Here is a 19,214-nt window from a genome sequence, read left to right as displayed (position 1 = left end):
TGCCTGGTTTCTGTGCCTCCGAAACCACAGGATCTATGGCACAAACGTGATTTGTGTGAAACATAAACGCTAGCATCCATTTCCCACAGTGCAATGCCTGGACATTGCACTGCTGTGGGAAGGGAAGAAAGAAGTGCACCATGTGAGACTGTAGTTTCAGTAAGCTGAGCAGGCAGTTGCAGGGAAAATCTCATATTGTTCATAGCTTGATTAAATCTGGAAAAAATGTTATATTCACAGTGCAAAGAATATCACACTACAAAATGGGACGTGGGTAAAATTATGTCTTGGTTCATGCCGAGGTCACATGACCAGGACATCCGCCAAATTTCCCATCAGCAGTAAAGATGCTTACCCTGCCCTGGAGTGGGGGGTCCTGTGAGTCCAGCAGGAGCCCGCAGGGAGGAGAGAACTGCGGTCTGGAGGTTGCAGGTTCAAATCCTTGAGTGGGATTCGGATGATTCCAAAAGCCCTGACTGATAGGGGCCCCCAAAAAATAATAGAGCATGGGCTGTTCTGGGGTGGAGGGGCCCAACGTGAGAGCTTTTCATGGGGCCTAAAATCCCAGCTGGGGCCCTCGAGTACAGCACAGCACACAATCCAAAGAGCTTTTCACAGACAGAAGTACGTGTTAGTACATCCGTTTAAAAATGTACCGTAACAGCAATACCACTGCAAACAACGATAAGGTTACTTGGAGTTTAAACATCTTTATTTGAGAGTAGTTTCTAATAATAAGCAAAAGAGAGAACAAACTTTTTACAACAAATACGGCCCACACAACAGCCGCATTCTTACTGGAGTAACATTAAAAACATGGCTCTTCTTTCTGATTGCACCCTATATTACAGCTTATGTTGACACTTTTTCCATTTACCTAAAACATTCATTATCTTGGCAATTAATTGAAATACCAACAAATTTGTCGGTCATTAATCTAAAAAAAAACAAACCATAAATGACCAGTACACCTGTACCTGGGACTCTAATGGCATAATTAAGCTAAATCAGTAGTCAGACAGATGCCAATCCCATAATACTATTAACCATTTACCTGCAGACATAATGTTTTTTTGTTCACTCATTAGTTTACTTATTAGGACCCTGTACAGTTTTCAGGTTATTCATTCTCAGGCAGAACTCATAACTACAGCCTGGTACAGTGGGGGTTGGTGGGAAGAGTCACAAAAAAGATCTTAAGGAGAGCAGAATTTGGCCAACCTGACAAACGCTTAGCAACAGGAGTCCTGACGCTGGCCAATCATGGCAAATCTGAGGAGTGCTTATCAACAGCAGTCCCGAAACCAATCACGGTGAACCTGATGATCGGTTAGCAACAGGAGTCCTGACGCTGGCCAATCAGGGCGAAGCTGATGGGCAGGTTGATGAGCAGGACATCATCGTTTTCATAAAGGATCTCTTATTTGGTTAATGCCCTACCTCCCCCTCTCTCTCTCGTTCTTTCACTCTGTCCTTTTCCATCTCCGGCTCACTCTCACTCTCTTCCTCTCCTCGCACCCCCATCCCTCCAGCTCCATCATAGATGCTTCGGGCTCATTCACGTCGCGGACCTGCACTTAGCTGTCCATTCAGGGCAAACGAAAGAGAGAAAGGGGCGGGAGCGACGTTTCTGGCACAATAACAGGAGTAAGAATGGGAGACTGACAGGTTACCAATACTGCTGCACACTGTCTTAATTCTGCCCGATGTGTGATGATGATTGTACGACTGACAGGAACGCCAGCCAATGAGCTGGTAGGCCTACCGCTGGGTACATCTGACGAAAGCGGAAATGGGGCAGGGACACGGAACAGGCGGGTAGGCGCTGGAACACAAGCGCGTGTCAGCTGCAGCAATTTTCAGTCACAGAGGCGGAAAGATGGGGCAGGTCAGAGTGATTGACACGTGCGACGGCCAATGGGGTTAGGCGTCGGAGAAGAAAGCGCGGTGTGTGTTGGGGAAACGCTGCACGCTGAAGTCTGGGTCCTCCCTGATCCTCTTTCGCATGTCACTCTTTACCTGAGAGAGAGGGGGAGAGAGGGAGGGGGAAGGAGGGAGAGAGGGGGAGAGGAGGGAGGGGAAGGAGGAGAGAGGGGAGAGAGGAGGGAGGGGGGAAGGAGGGGAGAGGGGGAGAGAGGGAGGGAGGGGGGAAGGAGGGAGAGAGGGGGAGAGAGGAAGAAAGAGTTGAGGGGGGAAGGAGGGAGAGAGAGAGAGAGAGGAGGGAGAGAGGGAAGGAGGGAGAGAGAGAGAGAGAGGAGGGAGAGAGGGAGGGAAGAAGGGAGAAAGAGCGAGGGGGGAAGGAGGGAGAGAGAGAGAAAGGAAGAGAGCATGTTACCCAGAGGGACAGTGAGAAGGAGAGGCACTCTGGTGTGTACGACTCAGCTGGTTCACCTGCTCTGTGTAGGCCTCCTGCAGCTCTGGCCTCTCTAGCTCCTCCTGCAGGCTGTCGGGGGAAGTGACAGGTCGAACGCCCGCTGAGCGTGCCGCTCTGTTCACAGCCTCAGAGAGAGAGAGCGGAGGCCCCTCCCCCTGCACAGTCTGAGGGGGGGGGGACCGGGGGAGAAGGTTTTTGAGCACACAGCTGATGTCTACAGCATGCATGATGAATCGTGTATAATACTGTCAGAGCATTGGCTGGCGTCTGCAGTGTACATGGTTGGCGTGTGAGTTTGGAAACGTTGTAAGAATGCTGTAAGCGTTTAAGCGTTTTGTTTAAGCGTTGTTTGAGTGTTGTTTGAGCGCTGTTTGAACGTTGTACGCGTGTTGTACGCGGTAAGCGAATGAGCGCGGGAGCCTGACCTTCCTGCGCTTGGCGGGCATGCCCTGCAGGTACGCATCAGACAGGGGGGGCTGGGCCTTCATCTTCCTCTGATACTGCAGGTCCTGAGCTATAATGGGCCCCCACTCCTAACACGCACACACACACACACACACACAGATACACACACACACACACAAAGAGGGCTACTCAGGATACACATAAACTTCATTCCACACTATACATCAACATCAACACATTATTAAATAAATTATTATTATCAGTTGCCGTCCTAATACAATCGTACGGCTACTGATAGTTACTGTCAGACAGTAGTATGACAAGCTGAATTCAGAAAACAGAGAGAGAGATGGAAAAAGAGAGGGCGGAGAGAAAGACAGAGACAGTGAGAGAAAGACAGAGAGAAAGTGAAAGGGAGAGAAAGAGAGAGAAAGTGAGAGGGAGAGAAAGAGAGACAGAGAGAGAAAGACACAGAGAGAAAGTGAGAGGGAGAGAAAAAGAGACAGAGATGGAGGGAGTGAAGGTAAATGCTCACAGGAGGAAGGGCTGCAGCCCAGGGCTCCGCCTCTCCCCCAGGCTCCTCCCTCCCTGCCGCTGCCATGGCGACGGCCCCCCTGGTCTCCCGGGCGGGCGCAGGGGCGTCCCCAGACCCCCCCGGCTCCCCCGTTTCCCGCGACGACGCCATGGCCTCCTCCGCCGTTGTGGCCGGGGCAGGAGAGAGCGTTTCCTCCATCTGCAGGAAGGGCAGTAAAGCGTGGCAAACTGTCGTAAAGTGTCACAAAAACTGTGGGAAAACACGTCCTTCTGCACAGAATGCAGAAAAGAACGGAAGCTCATCCAAACCATAGTGCATGGCTTTTCACTGTCGTTTTAAAAATGAATTTGGGAATATCGCACGGTTTCTGGTGAGTAGCCTACTCTGAGCCGCAGGAATATCACGGTTTCTTGTGAGTAACCTACTCTGAGCCGCAGGACACCTTTACTGCAGCCCTACACGTTTTTCTTTTTGCGGCACATTATTTAAAAATACATCTTCAAATGCACACTCTCTGCTGTGTCCAATGAGCATTCAGTTCAGTGGTTTGGAGGGCTGTGATTGGATAAAACAGAACACACTGGTAGGCGGGGCTTCATCGCTCACCTCCACATTCTGCACCTCTGCCTGTGGCACAGACTCCGTCCTCTCTGTGGACTCGCCCTGTGACATCACAAAAAACAACCCTCCAGTGTCAGTGAGCAAGAAACAAGTGTGTGTGTGTTTGTGTGTGTGTGTGTGTATGTAACCTGTATGTGGGTGATGTAGTGTGTGTGTTTGTGTGTGTGTTACCAGTGTGTGGATGATGTAGTGTGTGTGTGTGTGTGTTTGTGTGTGTGTTACCAGTGTGTGGATGATGTAGTGTGTGTGTGTGTGTGTGTGTTTGTGTGTGTTACCAGTGTGTGGAAGATGTAATGTGTGTGTGCGTGTGCGTGAGTTAACAGTGTGTGGATGATGTGGCGTGTGTGTGTGTGTGTGTGCGTGCGTTACCTGTGTGTGGATGATGTGTGTGTGTGTGTGATACCAGTGTGTGGATGATGTAGTGTGTGTGTGTGTGTGTGTGCATGCGTTACCTGTGTGTGGATGATGTAGTGTGTGCGTGTGTGTGAGTGTGTACGTGCGTGTGTGCGTGTGTGTGTGTGTGCGTGCTACCGGTGTGTGGATGATGTAGTGTGTGTCTGTGTGTGTGTGTGTGTGTGTGTGTGTGTGTGTGTGCGTGCTTTACCTGTGTGTGGATGATGTGGTCTGTGCGTGTGTGTGTGGGTGTGTACTTGCGTGTGTGCGTGTGTGTGTGTGCGTTACCTGTGTGTGGATGATGTGGTCTGTGCGTGTGTGTGGGTGTGTACATGCGTGTGTGCGTGTGTGTGTGTGCGTTACCTGTGTGTGGATGATGTAGTGTGTGCGTGTGTGTGAGTGTGTACGTGCGTGTGTGAATGTGTGTGTGCGTGCTACCTGTGTGTGGATGATGTAATGCTGGATCTGGTCCTCAGTAACCGGGTTGTGCTCCAGTATGATGTGGAGTCTCATAGACATCATGCTGGTGAGCCAGTTGACCAGGCTGGGGTTTACCTCCGCAGACATCCTCCTCTGCACAGACACATGGGGGAGGAGTACCTTTATGCGCTTCTGCTCTTTACAAATGTGTCTCCTACCAATAAAGCCATCAGAGTCTTAGCTTGAGAGAAAGGATGAGAGGGAAAGAGAGGAGGACGCATTAAAAAGGCAGGCGTGGGGATGAGGAGAGAAAGGACCAGTATGAAGGAGAGGAGAGTCAGAGAGGGGAAAGAGCAGAGAGAGAGGGAGGGAGAGAGAGGGGAAAGAGCAGAGAGAGAGGGAGAGACAGAGAGGGGAAAGAGCAGAGAGAGAGGGAGGGAGAGAGAGGGGAAAGAGCAGAGAGAGAGGGAGAGACAGAGAGGGGAAAGGGCAGAGAGACGGGAAGAGCAGAAGAGAGAGGAGGGAGAGAGAGAGGGGAAAGGGCAGAGAGAGAGGAAGGAGGAGAGAGAGGGAGAGACAGAGAGGGGAAAGGGCAGAGAGAGAGGGAGGGAGAGAGAGGGAGAGAGAGGGGAAAGGGCAGAGAGAGAGGGAGGGAGAGAGAGGGAGAGACAGAGAGGGGAAAGGGCAGAGAGAGAGGGAGGGAGAGAGAGGGAGAGACAGAGAGGGGAAAGGGCAGAGAGAGAGGGAGGGAGAGAGAGGGAGAGACAGAGAGGGGAAAGGGCAGAGAGAGAGGGAGGGAGAGAGACAGGTACTGACGATGCGGTGGTTGATGACGGCAGTCAGCGCTCTCTGCTCTCCTCTCAGGCAGTACAGGTTGAGGGCCAGGCACTCAAACAGACCCTGCGTGCACAGCAGCAGCAGCCGCGGCCCAAACGTCTGGTCTGAGGAGACAGCGCATACGTCAGCGCTTACACACATACTACTGAGAGACAGCACTTACACACACCTTCTACTGAGACAGCACTTACACACACCTTCTACTGAGACAGCACTTACACACACCTTCTACTGAGACAGCACTTACACACACCTTCTGCTGAGACAGCACTTACACACACCTTCTACTGAGACAGCACTTACACACACCTTCTGCTGAGACAGCACTTACACACACCTTCTACTGAGAGACAGCACTTACACACACCTTCTACTGAGAGGCAGCACTTACACACACCTTCTATTGAGAAACAGCACTTACACACACCTTCTACTGAGAGACAGCACTTACACACACCTTCTACTGAGAGGCACTACAACACTCTACGAAGAACACTTACACATACCTACGAGACAGCACTTACGCACACCTTCTATTGAGAACAGCACTTACCACCCTTTACTGGACAGCACTTACACACTATGAGAAACAGCACTTACACACACCTTCTACTGAGAAACAGCACTTACACACACCTTCTACTGAAACAGCACTTACACACACCTTCTACTGAGAGACAGCACTTACACACACATACTGAGACAGCACTTACACATACCTTCTACTGAGAGACAGCACTTACACACATATGGACAGCACTACACATACCTTCTACTGAGAGACGCACTTACACACACATTCTACTGAGAAACAGCACTTACACACACATACTACTGAGAGACAGTACGTACAACAGCAGGGACTTCACTCACAGCCACTTCCTGCTCACAGTTTCTGAGTGACACAGTGCAGAGCACAAGGCCCGGCACACCTGTGCTGTGTGTACCTGTGCAGCGCAGGATGTGCGCAGCGATGCGTGTGAACTGCAGCCTCAGGAAGGAGATGTTGGTCCGAGTGATGTCCACTCCCTCCCGTACCGTCACCGTAGACTGCAGAGACATAAAAAATAAAAACTATATTAAAAAAAAAAATTACACTATAGCACACAGTACTACACTACACCACAGTGTACAAACACACTGCACACCACAACATTAGCCCAGTGCATTAACACTGTGCACTAACACATGGCATTGCACAGAGGGTTAATACAGTATATACACACTGACTGCACACTACAGTACATTAACACTGCACTGAGAGAGAGGGTTAATACAGTATATACACACTGACTGACTGCACACTACAGTACATTAACACTGCACTGAGAGAGGGTTAATGCAGTACATACACACTGACTGACTGCACACTACAGTACATTAACACTGCACTGAGAAAGAGGGTTAATACAGTATATACACACTGACTGCACACTACAGTACATTAACACTGCACTGAGAAAGAGGGTTAATACAGTATATACACACTGACTGACTGCACACTACAGTACATTAACACTGCACTGAGAAAGAGGGTTAATACAGTATATACACACTGACTGACTGCACACTATAGTACATTAACACTGCACTGAGAGAGGGTTAATAAAGTCTTGTATTTATACAGAGTTCAACACACTCACAAAGCTCTCCTGGATGTACTCCTCCAGTTCATTTATGAGCTCCTCAGATGCTGCCTGGGGACGGACAGACAGACAGGCAGACAGAATCAATTCCCCGCCTGGCACACAGACAGGAGCTGACAGGTCAGTCTGCAGTTTCTACATGGTTGGCTAAGCTAACTGATTGCAAACTGCAAGTAAAGTGTGAGATTAGTGTGAGCAGAGCTGGAAGCAGGCAGAGTGTGCGTAGTGTGGAACAGAGCAGAGAGAAAGTAGAGTGAGTCGTTTGAGCAGAGAGAGAGTGTGAGTAAAGACAGAGACTGAGTAAAGTGAGAGTAGAGCACGAGTAAAGCATGAGTAAAGTGAGAGTAGAGCTGAGAGTAAAGCCGAGAGTAAAGTGAGTAGAGCGCGAGTAAAGCGTGAGTAAAGTGAGAGCAGGTTGGGTAAGGCAGAGAGTAAAGTGTGAGTAAAGTGAGAGCAGGTTGGGTAAAGCAGAGAGTAAAGTGTGAGTAAAGTGAGAGCAGGCTGGGTAAGGCAGAGAGTAAAGTGTGAGTAAAGTGAGAGCAGGTTGGGTAAAGCAGAGAGTAAAGTGTGAGTAAAGTGAGAGCAGGTTGGGTAAAGCAGAGAGTACAGTGTGAGTAAAGTGAGAGCAGGTTGGGTAAAGCAGAGAGTAAAGCAGAGTACATTGTGAGTAAAGTGAGAGCAGGTTGGGTAAAGCAGAGAGTAAAGCAGAGTACATTGTGAGTAAAGTGAGAGCAGGTTGGGTAAAGCAGAGAGTAAAGTGAGAGCAGGTTGGGTAAAGCAGAGAGTAAAGTGTGAGTAAAGTGAGAGCAGGTTGGGTAAAGCAGAGAGTAAAGTGTGAGTAAAGTGAGAGCAGGTTGGGTAAAGCAGAGAGTAAAGTGTGAGTAAAGTGAGAGCAGGTTGGGTAAAGCAGAGAGTAAAGCGTGAGTAAAGTGAGAGCAGGTTGGGTAAAGCAGAGAGTAAAGCAGAGAGTAAAGTGTGAGTAAAGTGAGAGCAGGTTGGGTAAGGCAGAGAGTAAAGTGTGAGTAAAGTGAGAGCAGGTTGGGTAAAGCAGAGAGTAAAGCAGAGAGTAAAGTGTGAGTAAAGTGAGAGCAGGTTGGGTAAAGCAGAGAGTACAGTGTGAGTAAAGTGAGAGCAGGTTGAGTAAAGCAGAGAGTAAAGTGTGAGTAAAGTGAGAGCAGGTTGAGTAAAGCAGAGAGTAAAGCAGAGAGTAAAGTGTGAGTAAAGTGAGAGCAGGTTGGGTAAAGCAGGGAGGCACTCACAGCGATGTTGGCATCAGTGGGCTCACGCCCGTGCAGGTAGTGTTCGGTGAAGAACTGGTTGAGCTGCGGTTGGATCCGGGTCAGAGGCTGGTGCTGTCCATGCAGCAGCAGAACCATGTCCACCATGGAGAAGCTCTGGCACACCAGGGACAGCAGGTCCCCAAAGAAGCCTGCGCCAGAACACACTGGGATCACATCCCACTGATACCCCAAAGACCCCTGCGCCAGAACACACTGGGATCACATCCCACTGATACCCCAAAGACCCCTGCGCCAGAACACACTGGGATCACATCCCCCCGATACCCCCAAAGACCCCTACGCCAGAACACACTGGGATCACATCCCACTGATACCCCAAACACCCCTGCGCCAGAACACACTGGGATCACATCCCACTGATACCCCAAAGACCCCCTGCGCCAGAACACACTGGGATCACATCTCACTGATACCCCAAAGACCCCTGCGCCAGAACACACTGGGATCACATCCCCCGATGCCCCCAAAGACCCATGCACCAGAACACACTGGGATCACATCCCACCGATACCCCAAATACCCCTGTGCCAGAACACACTGCGATCACATCCCACTAATACCCCAAAAACCCCTGTGCCAGAACACACCAGGATCACATCTCACCAATACCCCCAAAGACCCCTGCACCAAAACACATCACATCCCACTGATATCCCAAAGATGGACCAGGACACATCGGGATCACACCCCACTGATGCCCCAAAAAACCCTGCGAGAGAACACAATGGGATCACAACCCACTCTGATCATACAAGCACACACACACACACCCACACCCACACCCACACCCACACCCACACACACACCCACACACACACACACACACACAGGCTCACCCACGGCGTCCCCAGTCCCGGGAGTGAAGATGTTGGTGGTTTGGGACAGGCGCTGGATGAACTGGGCGATGCTCTCGGTGTTGTTCTGGGACGCCCCCAGCGACCCCATCATGGCGGACAGCACGCCCTGCACGATGCCCGTGAACAGCTCTGGGCTCAGGGCCTCCCCCCCGCCAGACCCGGGCGTGGCCGAGGGAGGGGGCGGGGCAGAGGGAGGGGGTGGGGCAGAGGGGGCCCCAGGAGCGGGGGGAGGCTGCTGGCCCCCAGGGGGAGGGGCGAAGACCGGCTGGTTGGCCTGAGGAGAAAAGGCGAAAACGGGGGCAGCCATTTTAAGGGCTCCACTTCACCCGAAAACCATTTCTGACTGCAAACCGACCACAGACAGCATAACAGAAAAAGATCTCCACTCATATCAATATTCAAGATTCCATTCTGGAAAAATCTGCCCATCACCGGGGCTGCCATGCCCACTCTCTAAGTGGCCACACCTACTCTCTAAGTGACCACGCCCACTATCTCAGTGGCCATGGCGAGTATCCAGGCAACCACAGTCGCAAACAATTTTCAAATGTCCCGGGATCAACACAAATTTATAGTGGTGTTTGCCCTTTTTCAAACTTGTCCTGTTTTTAATTCATTTTTAATTTATTTTCAAAGCCCAGTTCCCATGTTTTTCATCAAAGTGAACAAAATCCAGTTTTCTAAATTTGCATTCGTATTTGCATTTGAATCTGCATTTGAATTTGGATACTGACCTGCACGAAATCAGCCATGCCCTGTATGAAGGAGGGGACCCCTGGCAGGGTCACCGTGATGGAGGGGGTGCCTCCTGCCCCCCCAGCAGAGGCCACGCCCCCCAGGAGGGAGCCCAGCAGCTGGGCCAGGTTCCCCTCGGGCGAGGCCTCTGGGGGCGGGGCATCTGGGGGCGGGGCATCCGGGGGCGGAGCCGCGTGTCCGGTGGAGGCGGTGCTTGTGGTGCCAGTGAAGGTCTGGCCGGAGGTGTTGGCGGAGGAGGGGGGCGGAGGGGCCGAGGTGGAGAAAGAGGAGGAGGAAGAGGAGGAGGAGGAGGAGGAAGAGGAGGACGAAAAGGAAAAGGTATGGGTGGAAGAGGAGCTTGTGGTCTGATCGGCTGAAAGGAGAAGAGATGTCTGAGGACGGTCTGAACAGTCAACAGTAATGGTGGCCACCAGAGGGCGCTGGTTCATTTTTCACAAAATATTCTATGAAAAATTGAATATTTTGTCTCTATTTTCACATAATATGAACAGAATATCCCATGTTAAACCTCCCACATTTTTAAACTTCAACAAAAGTTAATTAATTAATTAACATTTAATTACTTTTTAGCTTTATGAATTTTCACTGCTTTGGGACCAAGTAACCCCGTACCCAAACAGCCACCAGCAGGGGGCGCTGTACTCACTCATGTTCCCCGGCATCAGCAGCTGCCCCATCAGACCGCTGATCATCTGAGACAGAGCAGAGGGGGGGAAGGGGCCGGCCTAAGAGAGAGGAGGAGGAACGTGATTGGTCAATAGAGAACATAATACGAAACCTCAGGTATAGGCCCTGCCTTCCTTTACACTCAGCTTGTCAGGCCTAAAAGCTTCAAACCACATGCCTCAAACGAACTGGTTCATATGACACCTTGACCGACCACACCCAACAGTGCTGTTGTTCATTCCTTTTCAGAAGCAGCTAAACTCGAAGGTGGAGCAAGAAGCTGTCTGTCATAGAGAGGGCTGGGATCTCATCCAGTAACACAGTGACTTGAGTGGGCTCATTCCAATCGTTCTCATATCGCTTCCTCGTGTTCCTTTCCTTGTGTCCTCCGTTGGGAGGAGATAAGGAGCGAGGAAAGGATGTGAAGAGCGAAAATAAACGGATGGAACGAGCCGTGTGTGTTTCATAATCGAGACGCAAAGAGCCATACAAGAGCGCATACTGTCGAAGAGACTCAGACTTCAAAGGTGTTCATGTTAGGGGTGTATTTTAGCTTCTTCTTCTTCTTCTTCTGTTTACCAGTGGTTGGCTGGCCAATCGCTGCGGAAAGTGGGCGTGGACTTTGGAATGTCGTTTCAAAAAGTTACTAAAAATTCCGACCCCAGCCCCCCTCCAGCCGAACAGCAGTTGGGCTGGAAGCGTGTGGGCGCCTCAAAGGCGCATCAGGTGAGGAATGCGCTCGTAACCGAGGTAACGTCTGTGCAAACGGTGCTCACCGGCCCCGGCTGCTGCCCTGCAGAGGGGGGCACTGCTGCCCTCAGGTTGATAGTTGCCCCCCTGGGGCCCATGGGGGGCGGGGGCATTCTGGGGGAGAGCGAGGGGCGGGTTATGACCACCCTGGCCTGTGGCGGGGGAGGAGGGGGCGGGGCTGAGGTGGGGTCGGCGCCCAGGTTCGAGCCGACGCCCCCGGCTGGCGGCTGCCCCGCCTGCTGCCCCGCCGTGGCTGCTGTAGCCATGGCAACGGCCTGCTGGGAGATCTGGTGCACAATGGCCTGCATGAACTCGGGGGGGAGACCAGGGACGTGTATGGCAGGAGCGGGACCTACAGAGAGAGAGAGAGAGAGACAGCGAGAGACAGACAGAGAGAGAGTCAGAGAGAGAGTTAGAGTAATGGTCATGTGGGTAGTGCTGTATTTGTGTCACGGTTGTCCAGTCCAGCAGTCTGTACAGGGCTGATTCCACTTCAGGCCTAAAACATTCACACCACGCTGTCACCCAGGGTCACCAGGACCACCCCTCACTATACATGAGCAGTTGCGTCATAAGCATCCATGAAACCTAATTGCGTGAATGGTATATAGTTAGCTTGTGTAATGGTAATATATTGCTGTGTGTACTGGTAATATATTGCTGGGTGTAATGGTAATATATTGCTGGGTGTAATGGTAATATATTGCTGGTTGGTAATATTGTGTGTGAAGTTATATGCGTAATTAATAATTGCTGTGTTGAAATTGGTAGGTATATTCTGTGTATTAATTTTGGTATGTATATATGCTGTGAATGTAATTGTAATGATTTGTGTAGTAATATTGTTAAGTAATTTCTGTGTATAAATCTGTATGGATATGGTATGGTATGTATATGCGGTTGTATATGCGTAATGATATTGTGGTGTAATGTAATGGTATGTGTATGTAGTATTATTGTGTAGGTAAATTGCTGGGATGTGGTTGTTGGTTTGCTCCCGTTTCCAGTCAGGTTGCTGTCAGGCCTCCACTTCCAGGCAACATGTAACACACACGCCGGCACAACAACCACACAAACAGGATTAGCCTATAATCTGTTTGTTCCTTAGTCATCTCGAATGCGGGACCACTTGGTCTCTGCATCAAACCCGGGCTCCATGGTCTGGGCATCCTATCACGGCGCCCCGCCAGGCTGCTGATTGGCTGAGCCAGGCTGAGGGGGCGGGGCCTGCCCCTGCTGCTCTGATTGGCCAGAGGGCGGAGGGGGCTGGGTCTGACCCTCCCCTGCCTGCCTGCCATTGGTCGTCATGGTCACCGTGGTGCCCAGACTAATCTGCAGGTGACAGAGGAGCGGAAGGTGTGTTTGGAAAAGAGGGCGGGGCTTCAGGGATTAATAATCACATGGCTCTCTGGCTCACAGCACTCTCAGAACTGCGGTGTTTTCACCCACCCCACCCCCACCCCAACCCCCCGCAGACCCACCGGGACGGGGATGTGGGACACGCCACCGGGCAGCACCACGGGGGAGGCGTAGTGGGACATGGGCCGAACCACGTGCAGGTGCCGGGGAGGGGGAGACGCCAGGTTACAGCGCAGGTCGCTCAGGGCAACCAGGCCGTTGCCCAGGAGACGGAGGGCTTCCCCCACCAGGTTGAGAGTGCGCTGGTCTTCCTCTCTCTCCTGAGTCTGAGAGAGAGAGAGAGAGAGGGAGGGGGAGCAGAGAGAGATGGGGGAGAGAGAGAGAGGGGGAAGAGGGGGGAGAAGGGCAGAGGGAGAGGGAGAGATGGGGAGAGAGAGAGAGGAAGAGAGGGAGAGAGGGAGATGGGGAAAGAGAGGAGAGAGGAAAAGGGAAGGAGGAGAGAGATGGGGAGAGGGAAGAGGGAGAGAGGAGATGGGGGGAAGAGAGGAGAGGGGGGAGGAGAGAGAGAGATTGGGGAGAGGAGGGGAAGAGAGAGATCACATTTCAGCAGTATTCTATACAGTTAAATGTTACTTTTACAGTGTGAGATTATGTCAGTGCAAATCAATACCAACTAGAATCTGTAAGATGAAGATGAGTGTGAGTGTGAGTGTGAGTGTGAGTGTGAGTGTGAGTGTGAGTGTGAGTGTGAGTGTGTGTGTGAGTGTGTGTGTGTGTGTGTGCGGTTACGTTGTTGTTGTAGTCCGCTGTTGTCGCGGTGCCCAGGATGGCGTGGGCTCGCTGCAGGTATGGCTGAAGCCCCTCCCCCAGGCGCCTCATCTCTGACATCACTTCCACCAGGTCGTCAGGACTGGGGTGACTGCAGCAGTGAGAGGAACCCATCTGAGGCAAAATCACCACCACTCTGCGGCTGAGCACCCCCACTTCCATACCGCCAAACGCTTTACTCCTTTACCCAGCAGGCATTGCAGTATCACAGCCGCTAACCGCAGTGTAAATACTTACTGCTGTCAGCAAACTCAACATTACCCTGCGTGAGTAAACCTCACACTTTACTCTCCACCAATGAAAACGCAGACATTGTAGGCAGAGCTCAGCTCTTGATCAATAGAAATATTTGTTACATTTTTACACAGAAGAGGCAGCAGGTGGCGCCACAGATGCGAAGGGGGGGTCTTACTTTGGTCCGGAGTGGGGGAGGGGCCCGTCTGGGTGGAGGAGGAGGAGGTTGAGGGTGGGGGGGGTGGAGGGGGGGAGGTGTCCATAGGTTGGGAGGAAGAGGAGGGGGATGAGGAAGAGGGAGAGCTGGAGGCAGGATCCTGCTGGGCTGCAGCATCACTGGCCTGACCCTGGAACACAAGAACACACACACTCAGGAACAGGCCGCAGAGCGTGTGTGTGTGTGTGTGTGTGCGCGCGCAATGTCATAGCACCTCCAGTCTGTGCAGAACAGCCTGAATGTCCCTTAGCAGGTTCTCAGCCAATAGGAGCCTCATTCTGGGCTCACTCTGCAGTGATTGGTCCACGTTGATATGAACGTCCACGTTTCCATTGCTCTGGAATGAAAAGAGCAACACATTCAAATCTCTGCTGTTCTCTCAGCATACAGAAACCGTGTGTGTGTGTGTGTGCGTGAGAGAGAGTGTGTGTGTGTGTGTGTGAGAGAGTGTGTGTGTGTGTGTGTGTGTGTGTAAGAGAGAGTGTGTGTGTGTGTGTGTGAGAGTGTGTGTGTGTGTGTGTGTGTGAGAGTGTGTGTTGGTGTGAGAGGTGTGTGTGATGTGTAGTGGAGTGTGTGTGTGTGTGTGTGTGGAGGAGTGTGTGTGTGTGTGTAGTGTGTGTGAAGAGTGTGTGTGTGTGTGTGTGTGAGAGAGAGTGTGTTGTGTGTGTGTGTGTGTGTAGAGAGAGAGAGAGGTGTGTGTGTGTGTGTGAGAGAGATTGTGTGTGTGTGTGTGTGTGAGAGAGTTGTGGCAGAGTGTGTGTTTATGTGTGTGTTAGACTCACTCCTGTGCTGCTGCTGACTCTGGGCAGTCTGCCACCTACCACCGCTGATGGAGAGAGGAGAGAGGGGGGAGAGAGAGGAGAGGGAGGGGGAGAGGGAGGGGGAGGGGGGAGAGGAGGGGAGGGGGGAGGAGAGGGGAGGGGGAGAGAGAGGGAGAGAGGAGGGAGGGGAAGGGGAGGAGAGGAGGAGGGGAGAAGAGGAGGGAGGGGGAGGAGGGGGAGAGAGAGAGGGGGGGGAGAGAGAGAGGGAGGGAGGGGGGAGAGGGAGGGGGAGGGGGGGGGAGAGAGAGGGAGGGGGAGAGATAGAGGGAGGGGGAGGAGAGAGAATGCCATACTGAGTCAAAGACATGATGAAATGTGTGCCAATCAGAGGAGAGCGAGTGAAATGGCAGGGCTGACTCACTTCCTTTTTCAGGGGTCAACAGGCAAACAGACATTTGGTCCCCACAAAGATAGTATTACACGTTCACACACACACACACACACCTGTATCTGCTGGGGGTCCATGATGTTGACCGGCAGGTTGAAGGTTCCCAGCATGACGTAGCTGTTGGCGTTGCGGTCGTGAGGACCTCCCTGGCCGGTGCCGGTGGAGGTGGAGGAGTGGGAGGAGGACCCCACCCCCTCTGTGGTCCCTCCCGTCCCAGGGACACCCCCGGCCCCACCCCCCGGGTGTGAGGTCTGAGGAGGGGCCCGCTCTACCAGGTGAATGACCTTCCCATCCACATCTGAGCGTGGGGTGGAGAGAGGGGAAGAGGAGGGGAGAAGTGATGCAGATATCACACTTTCGTAGTGGCTGTGTAGCAGCTGTGTAGCGGCTGTGTAGCGGTTGTGTATCGGTTGTGTAACGGTTGTGTAGCAGTTGTGGAGCAGTTGTGTAGCGGTTGTGTAGTGGCTGTGTAGCGGTTGTGTAGCAGCTGTGTAGTGGCTGTGTAGCGGTTGCACAGCGGCTGTGTAGCAGTTGTGTATCGGTTGTGTAGTGGCTGTGTAGCGGTTGTATAGCAGTTATGTAGCAGCTGTGCAGCGGTTGTGTAGTGGCTGTGTAGCAGTTGTGTGGCAGCTGTGTAGCAGTTGCGTAGTGGTTGTGTAGCGGTTGCATAGCAGTCATGTAATGGTTGTGTAACAGTTGCATTGCAGTTGTGTAGCAGTTGTGTAGGATTTGCATAGCGGCTGTGTACCGGTTGTTTAGCACCTGTGTAGTGGTTGAGCAGCGGTTGCATAGCGGCTGTGTAGCAGTTGAGCAGCGGTTGCATAGCAGCTGTGTAGTGGTTGAGCAGCGGTTGCTCTACTCACTGTACTCGGCCAGTGTCTTGTCATCCTGCAGCACCCGGCCCTGGTAGATCAGCCTCTGCTTGTCCACAGGGATCTCCACAGAGGCAGCTATGTGTTCCTTAAACTCTCTCACCGTCATCTGGGGGGGGGGAGACTCGATGCTGACTCCATCGTCTAAGGGGGTGGGGGGGTGGACCAACATCTGCAAGGATGCAGGTCATCCACCACTGAGCCCATGGACCCCACCCCTAAGCCCCTAATACTAGCGTACTCCACAGGATTTATTATTTATTATTATTTATTATTACAGTCAAAGAAGTCTCCTCCTCTGACCTCAACTCCGCCCACCCACCTCAGTTTTACCCCGTCTAGGGAGATGGATACCGAGAGGACTTACCTGTCCCGAAACGGTGTAACTTCTGCTCTGAGAATCCAGAGTCTTAACGGTCACCTCTATATGGCCCGGCGCCGCCATCCTTCACCGCAGAGACGAACAGAGACAGAGAGAAAGAGATGGAGAGCTGGATTAAGACCCCTCAATATATTTACATTCTCCTCACATCAAAATCTAGCTACTTCAGACGGTCAGATGCAACACAACCCAGTCGCTTTCTTGAGAAAACGACCAACTCTGAATCATACCGATCTATGTTGGCCGATAATCGTTTATTCATTAGGTTGATGCTTCCACTGGAAAATCTATCTTGCAACATATTGTGCGTAAATGCCCTGAAAACCAAGCTAGACACAAGTTTAGATACAGTTTAGATAGCCCCACAGCCAACTAACAACCTGGCTACGTTCACATTCAGAACAAAATGTCTAACGGCAACACCTGATGCATTAAAATATACATAAACCAGCTAGACGTAGTGTCACTGTCGTAGGATCGCAAAAATTACCTTTATTTCCGCAACTAATCCTAATTAGCCAGCTGAATTGTAAGCCAGTTATGCAGCTATCTTAGTCCACAGAAAACAATGTCTACGTTCAGCGTAATATAAATTTGGCGATTATGTAAATTTTATGTAAAGAGTTCTCCTGGACCTAAAGTCTGGAATACAACGCTTGAAGCCCACAAATAAATAACAAATGCTGTTATTCCCAGTGCTATGTTGTTATTCCGCTTGTCTTTCCTTAAGAAGCGACATTGTCGTGCAAGGACCCCTCTGACGTAGCACCTTGAATTTAAGAGGTGTCTATGCAGAATGCCTGGATTGCGCTTTCTGTCATTTGAACTGGCAGTGTCAGTAGGATGAAAATACAAAAACGCTCGAACAGGCCAAATGCATTAAACAAATATATATTTGGCACATTTTTATGCTGTTTTCCACGAGGACATGGTTTTTCATACATTTGTATTGAGTTTTTATTTTTTTTTCTTGTTGTCAATGCAATTATTTTCAGATACACTCTCAAAACAGATGTGTTACAAACACACCTCCATATCTAGTTAAAACACACCTCCATATCTAGTTGAGGACAGCACATTTTGTGTTACTTTCAACCACAGTCTTGTGTTAAAAAAAGGTTTCCCACTGTAATACAGGAATAGTATATCTTTAACACAGAAGTAGTATCTCTGACACTAAGTGTTTTGAAGCTAGCACAAAAGCAGTAACACAAAAAGTGTGTTGGATATTAACACATCCTTTTATGGTAGTGTAGGCTACATCTAAATATTGCACAGCCAGTTCCTCGGTTCTTCACCAACATGAGGCAAACTGAAGTATTTTGTCATGGCAAAAATACTGCATTCTGTCAAATCTTTAAATATGTGAATTCAGGATATATTTGTGGAAGGGTTGAAGCTGGTTTCAGTGCTCAGACGTCCGCCCCGCCCCTCTCCCCCCCACATACACCGTCCTGCCACATATTCAATGTTTCCTTTCACACATACCTTCTTTGAAAATTCCCCAGCTCTCATTGACTTCCATATGTTTTTAATCTGACCACAACCCCCCAACTGGCAATCAAATGTTCAAATTTCCATACATTTGGAAGCGGGAAACCAATTATGCAACTGTATGCCTGCTCGCCATAAACAAAACTTAGGAAAGGGGGTGGTTCGGCAGAGTGGGGGCGGTTAGTGGATACAAGAGCAAACACAGATATTTACTTTGGCTCTGGGTGACTCAGGAGATAAGCGCTTCCATGAAATCATCCTTTGCTGAAACACACAAAAAAAACTAAAAAGTGAAAGAAAGTGGTCACCAAAAGTTTGGAGTGAGCGCATGCAAAAAGAGAGCGAGAGAGAGAGTGTGTGTATGTGTGTGTGTGTTCGTGTGCGTGTGAGTGTGTGTGTGCGTGTGCGTGTGCGTGTGTGCGTGTGTGTGCGTGTGTGTGTACGCGCTAGCCTGCACATATTGTTGTGTCACATTCTGGTGGGTTTGTAAGGGCTGGAGGTTAATTATTGTCCACCAGACAGGGCAGTGACATTTGAACCGAGATCCATCCACCCAACCCAGAGGGTCTGCCAACCATTAGTGTGCTGCTTGTTATCAGTGTGCGGTAGGTCTGCAGGCGGTCCAGAGCGTTAGGGTGCTGCTCATTATCAGTGTGCGGTAGGTCTGCAAGGCAGTCCAGAGCCGTTAGGGTACTGCTCGTGCAGATATGTTTCGCATGCTGTGTTCGCTGCTCTTGTACGTGTATGGGCTGTTTCAGAATCTGTTTCCCTGTTCTGCTCCTCAACTCCTGTCTGTTCATCACCTCAATACCCAACAGGTAAGTGTCACTAATTCTGTGCGGTGTTGTGCATTATAACCAGCAGTGACTGACAGTGCTGCTTCCACAGATTATTGCTCCTGTGTAAGACAAGCGAGGATTAAGAATATGTTTATTTTCTGAATCCAGTGGTTCCAACAGCCAATGCCCTTGTTAAAATGTTCAGTACTCTGAATACTGAACACAAGCGATATTGCCTGCAAGAATCCCTCACTTAACCTACATGTAAAATATATTTTA

At 50.8% G+C, this 19,214-nt stretch overlaps 2 protein-coding genes across 2 annotated transcripts in view; one reads left to right on the top strand and one right to left on the bottom strand.

Annotated features, from left to right (window-relative positions):
- Window positions 1-690: 690 nt before the first annotated feature.
- On the bottom strand, window positions 691-17,433 carry bag6l (BCL2 associated athanogene 6, like). The gene is made up of 24 exons (XM_064349240.1): window positions 17,153-17,433; window positions 16,648-16,726; window positions 16,272-16,389; window positions 15,449-15,706; window positions 14,982-15,025; window positions 14,414-14,536; window positions 14,145-14,329; window positions 13,710-13,839; window positions 13,043-13,246; window positions 12,739-12,893; window positions 11,588-11,999; window positions 10,792-10,870; window positions 10,124-10,497; window positions 9,369-9,663; window positions 8,491-8,660; window positions 7,229-7,282; window positions 6,533-6,635; window positions 5,565-5,689; window positions 4,767-4,901; window positions 3,921-3,977; window positions 3,315-3,512; window positions 2,800-2,907; window positions 2,392-2,538; window positions 691-2,019 (listed from the first exon to the last, which is right to left on the bottom strand). Exons 2-24 carry the CDS (start codon window positions 16,723-16,725, stop codon window positions 1,924-1,926), a joined length of 3,648 nt encoding a protein of 1,215 aa, XP_064205310.1. The 5' UTR covers window position 16,726; window positions 17,153-17,433; the 3' UTR covers window positions 691-1,923.
- Window positions 17,434-18,703: 1,270 nt separating this feature from the next.
- The window catches only part of apom (apolipoprotein M), a 7,599-nt gene continuing 7,088 nt past the window's right edge, over window positions 18,704-19,214 (top strand). The window contains exon 1 of the mRNA XM_064349239.1: window positions 18,704-18,974. Coding sequence (XP_064205309.1) covers window positions 18,864-18,974 — 111 coding nt within the window. The 5' untranslated portion in view covers window positions 18,704-18,863. The remainder of the gene's footprint in view (window positions 18,975-19,214) is intronic.

This window comes from Anguilla rostrata, chromosome 8, assembly GCF_018555375.3.
Source record: "Anguilla rostrata isolate EN2019 chromosome 8, ASM1855537v3, whole genome shotgun sequence".
Taxonomy (NCBI): Eukaryota; Metazoa; Chordata; class Actinopteri; order Anguilliformes; family Anguillidae; genus Anguilla; species Anguilla rostrata.
The sequence above is the reverse complement of the archived record's forward strand: the minus strand, read 5'-3'. Positions and strand labels throughout refer to the sequence as shown.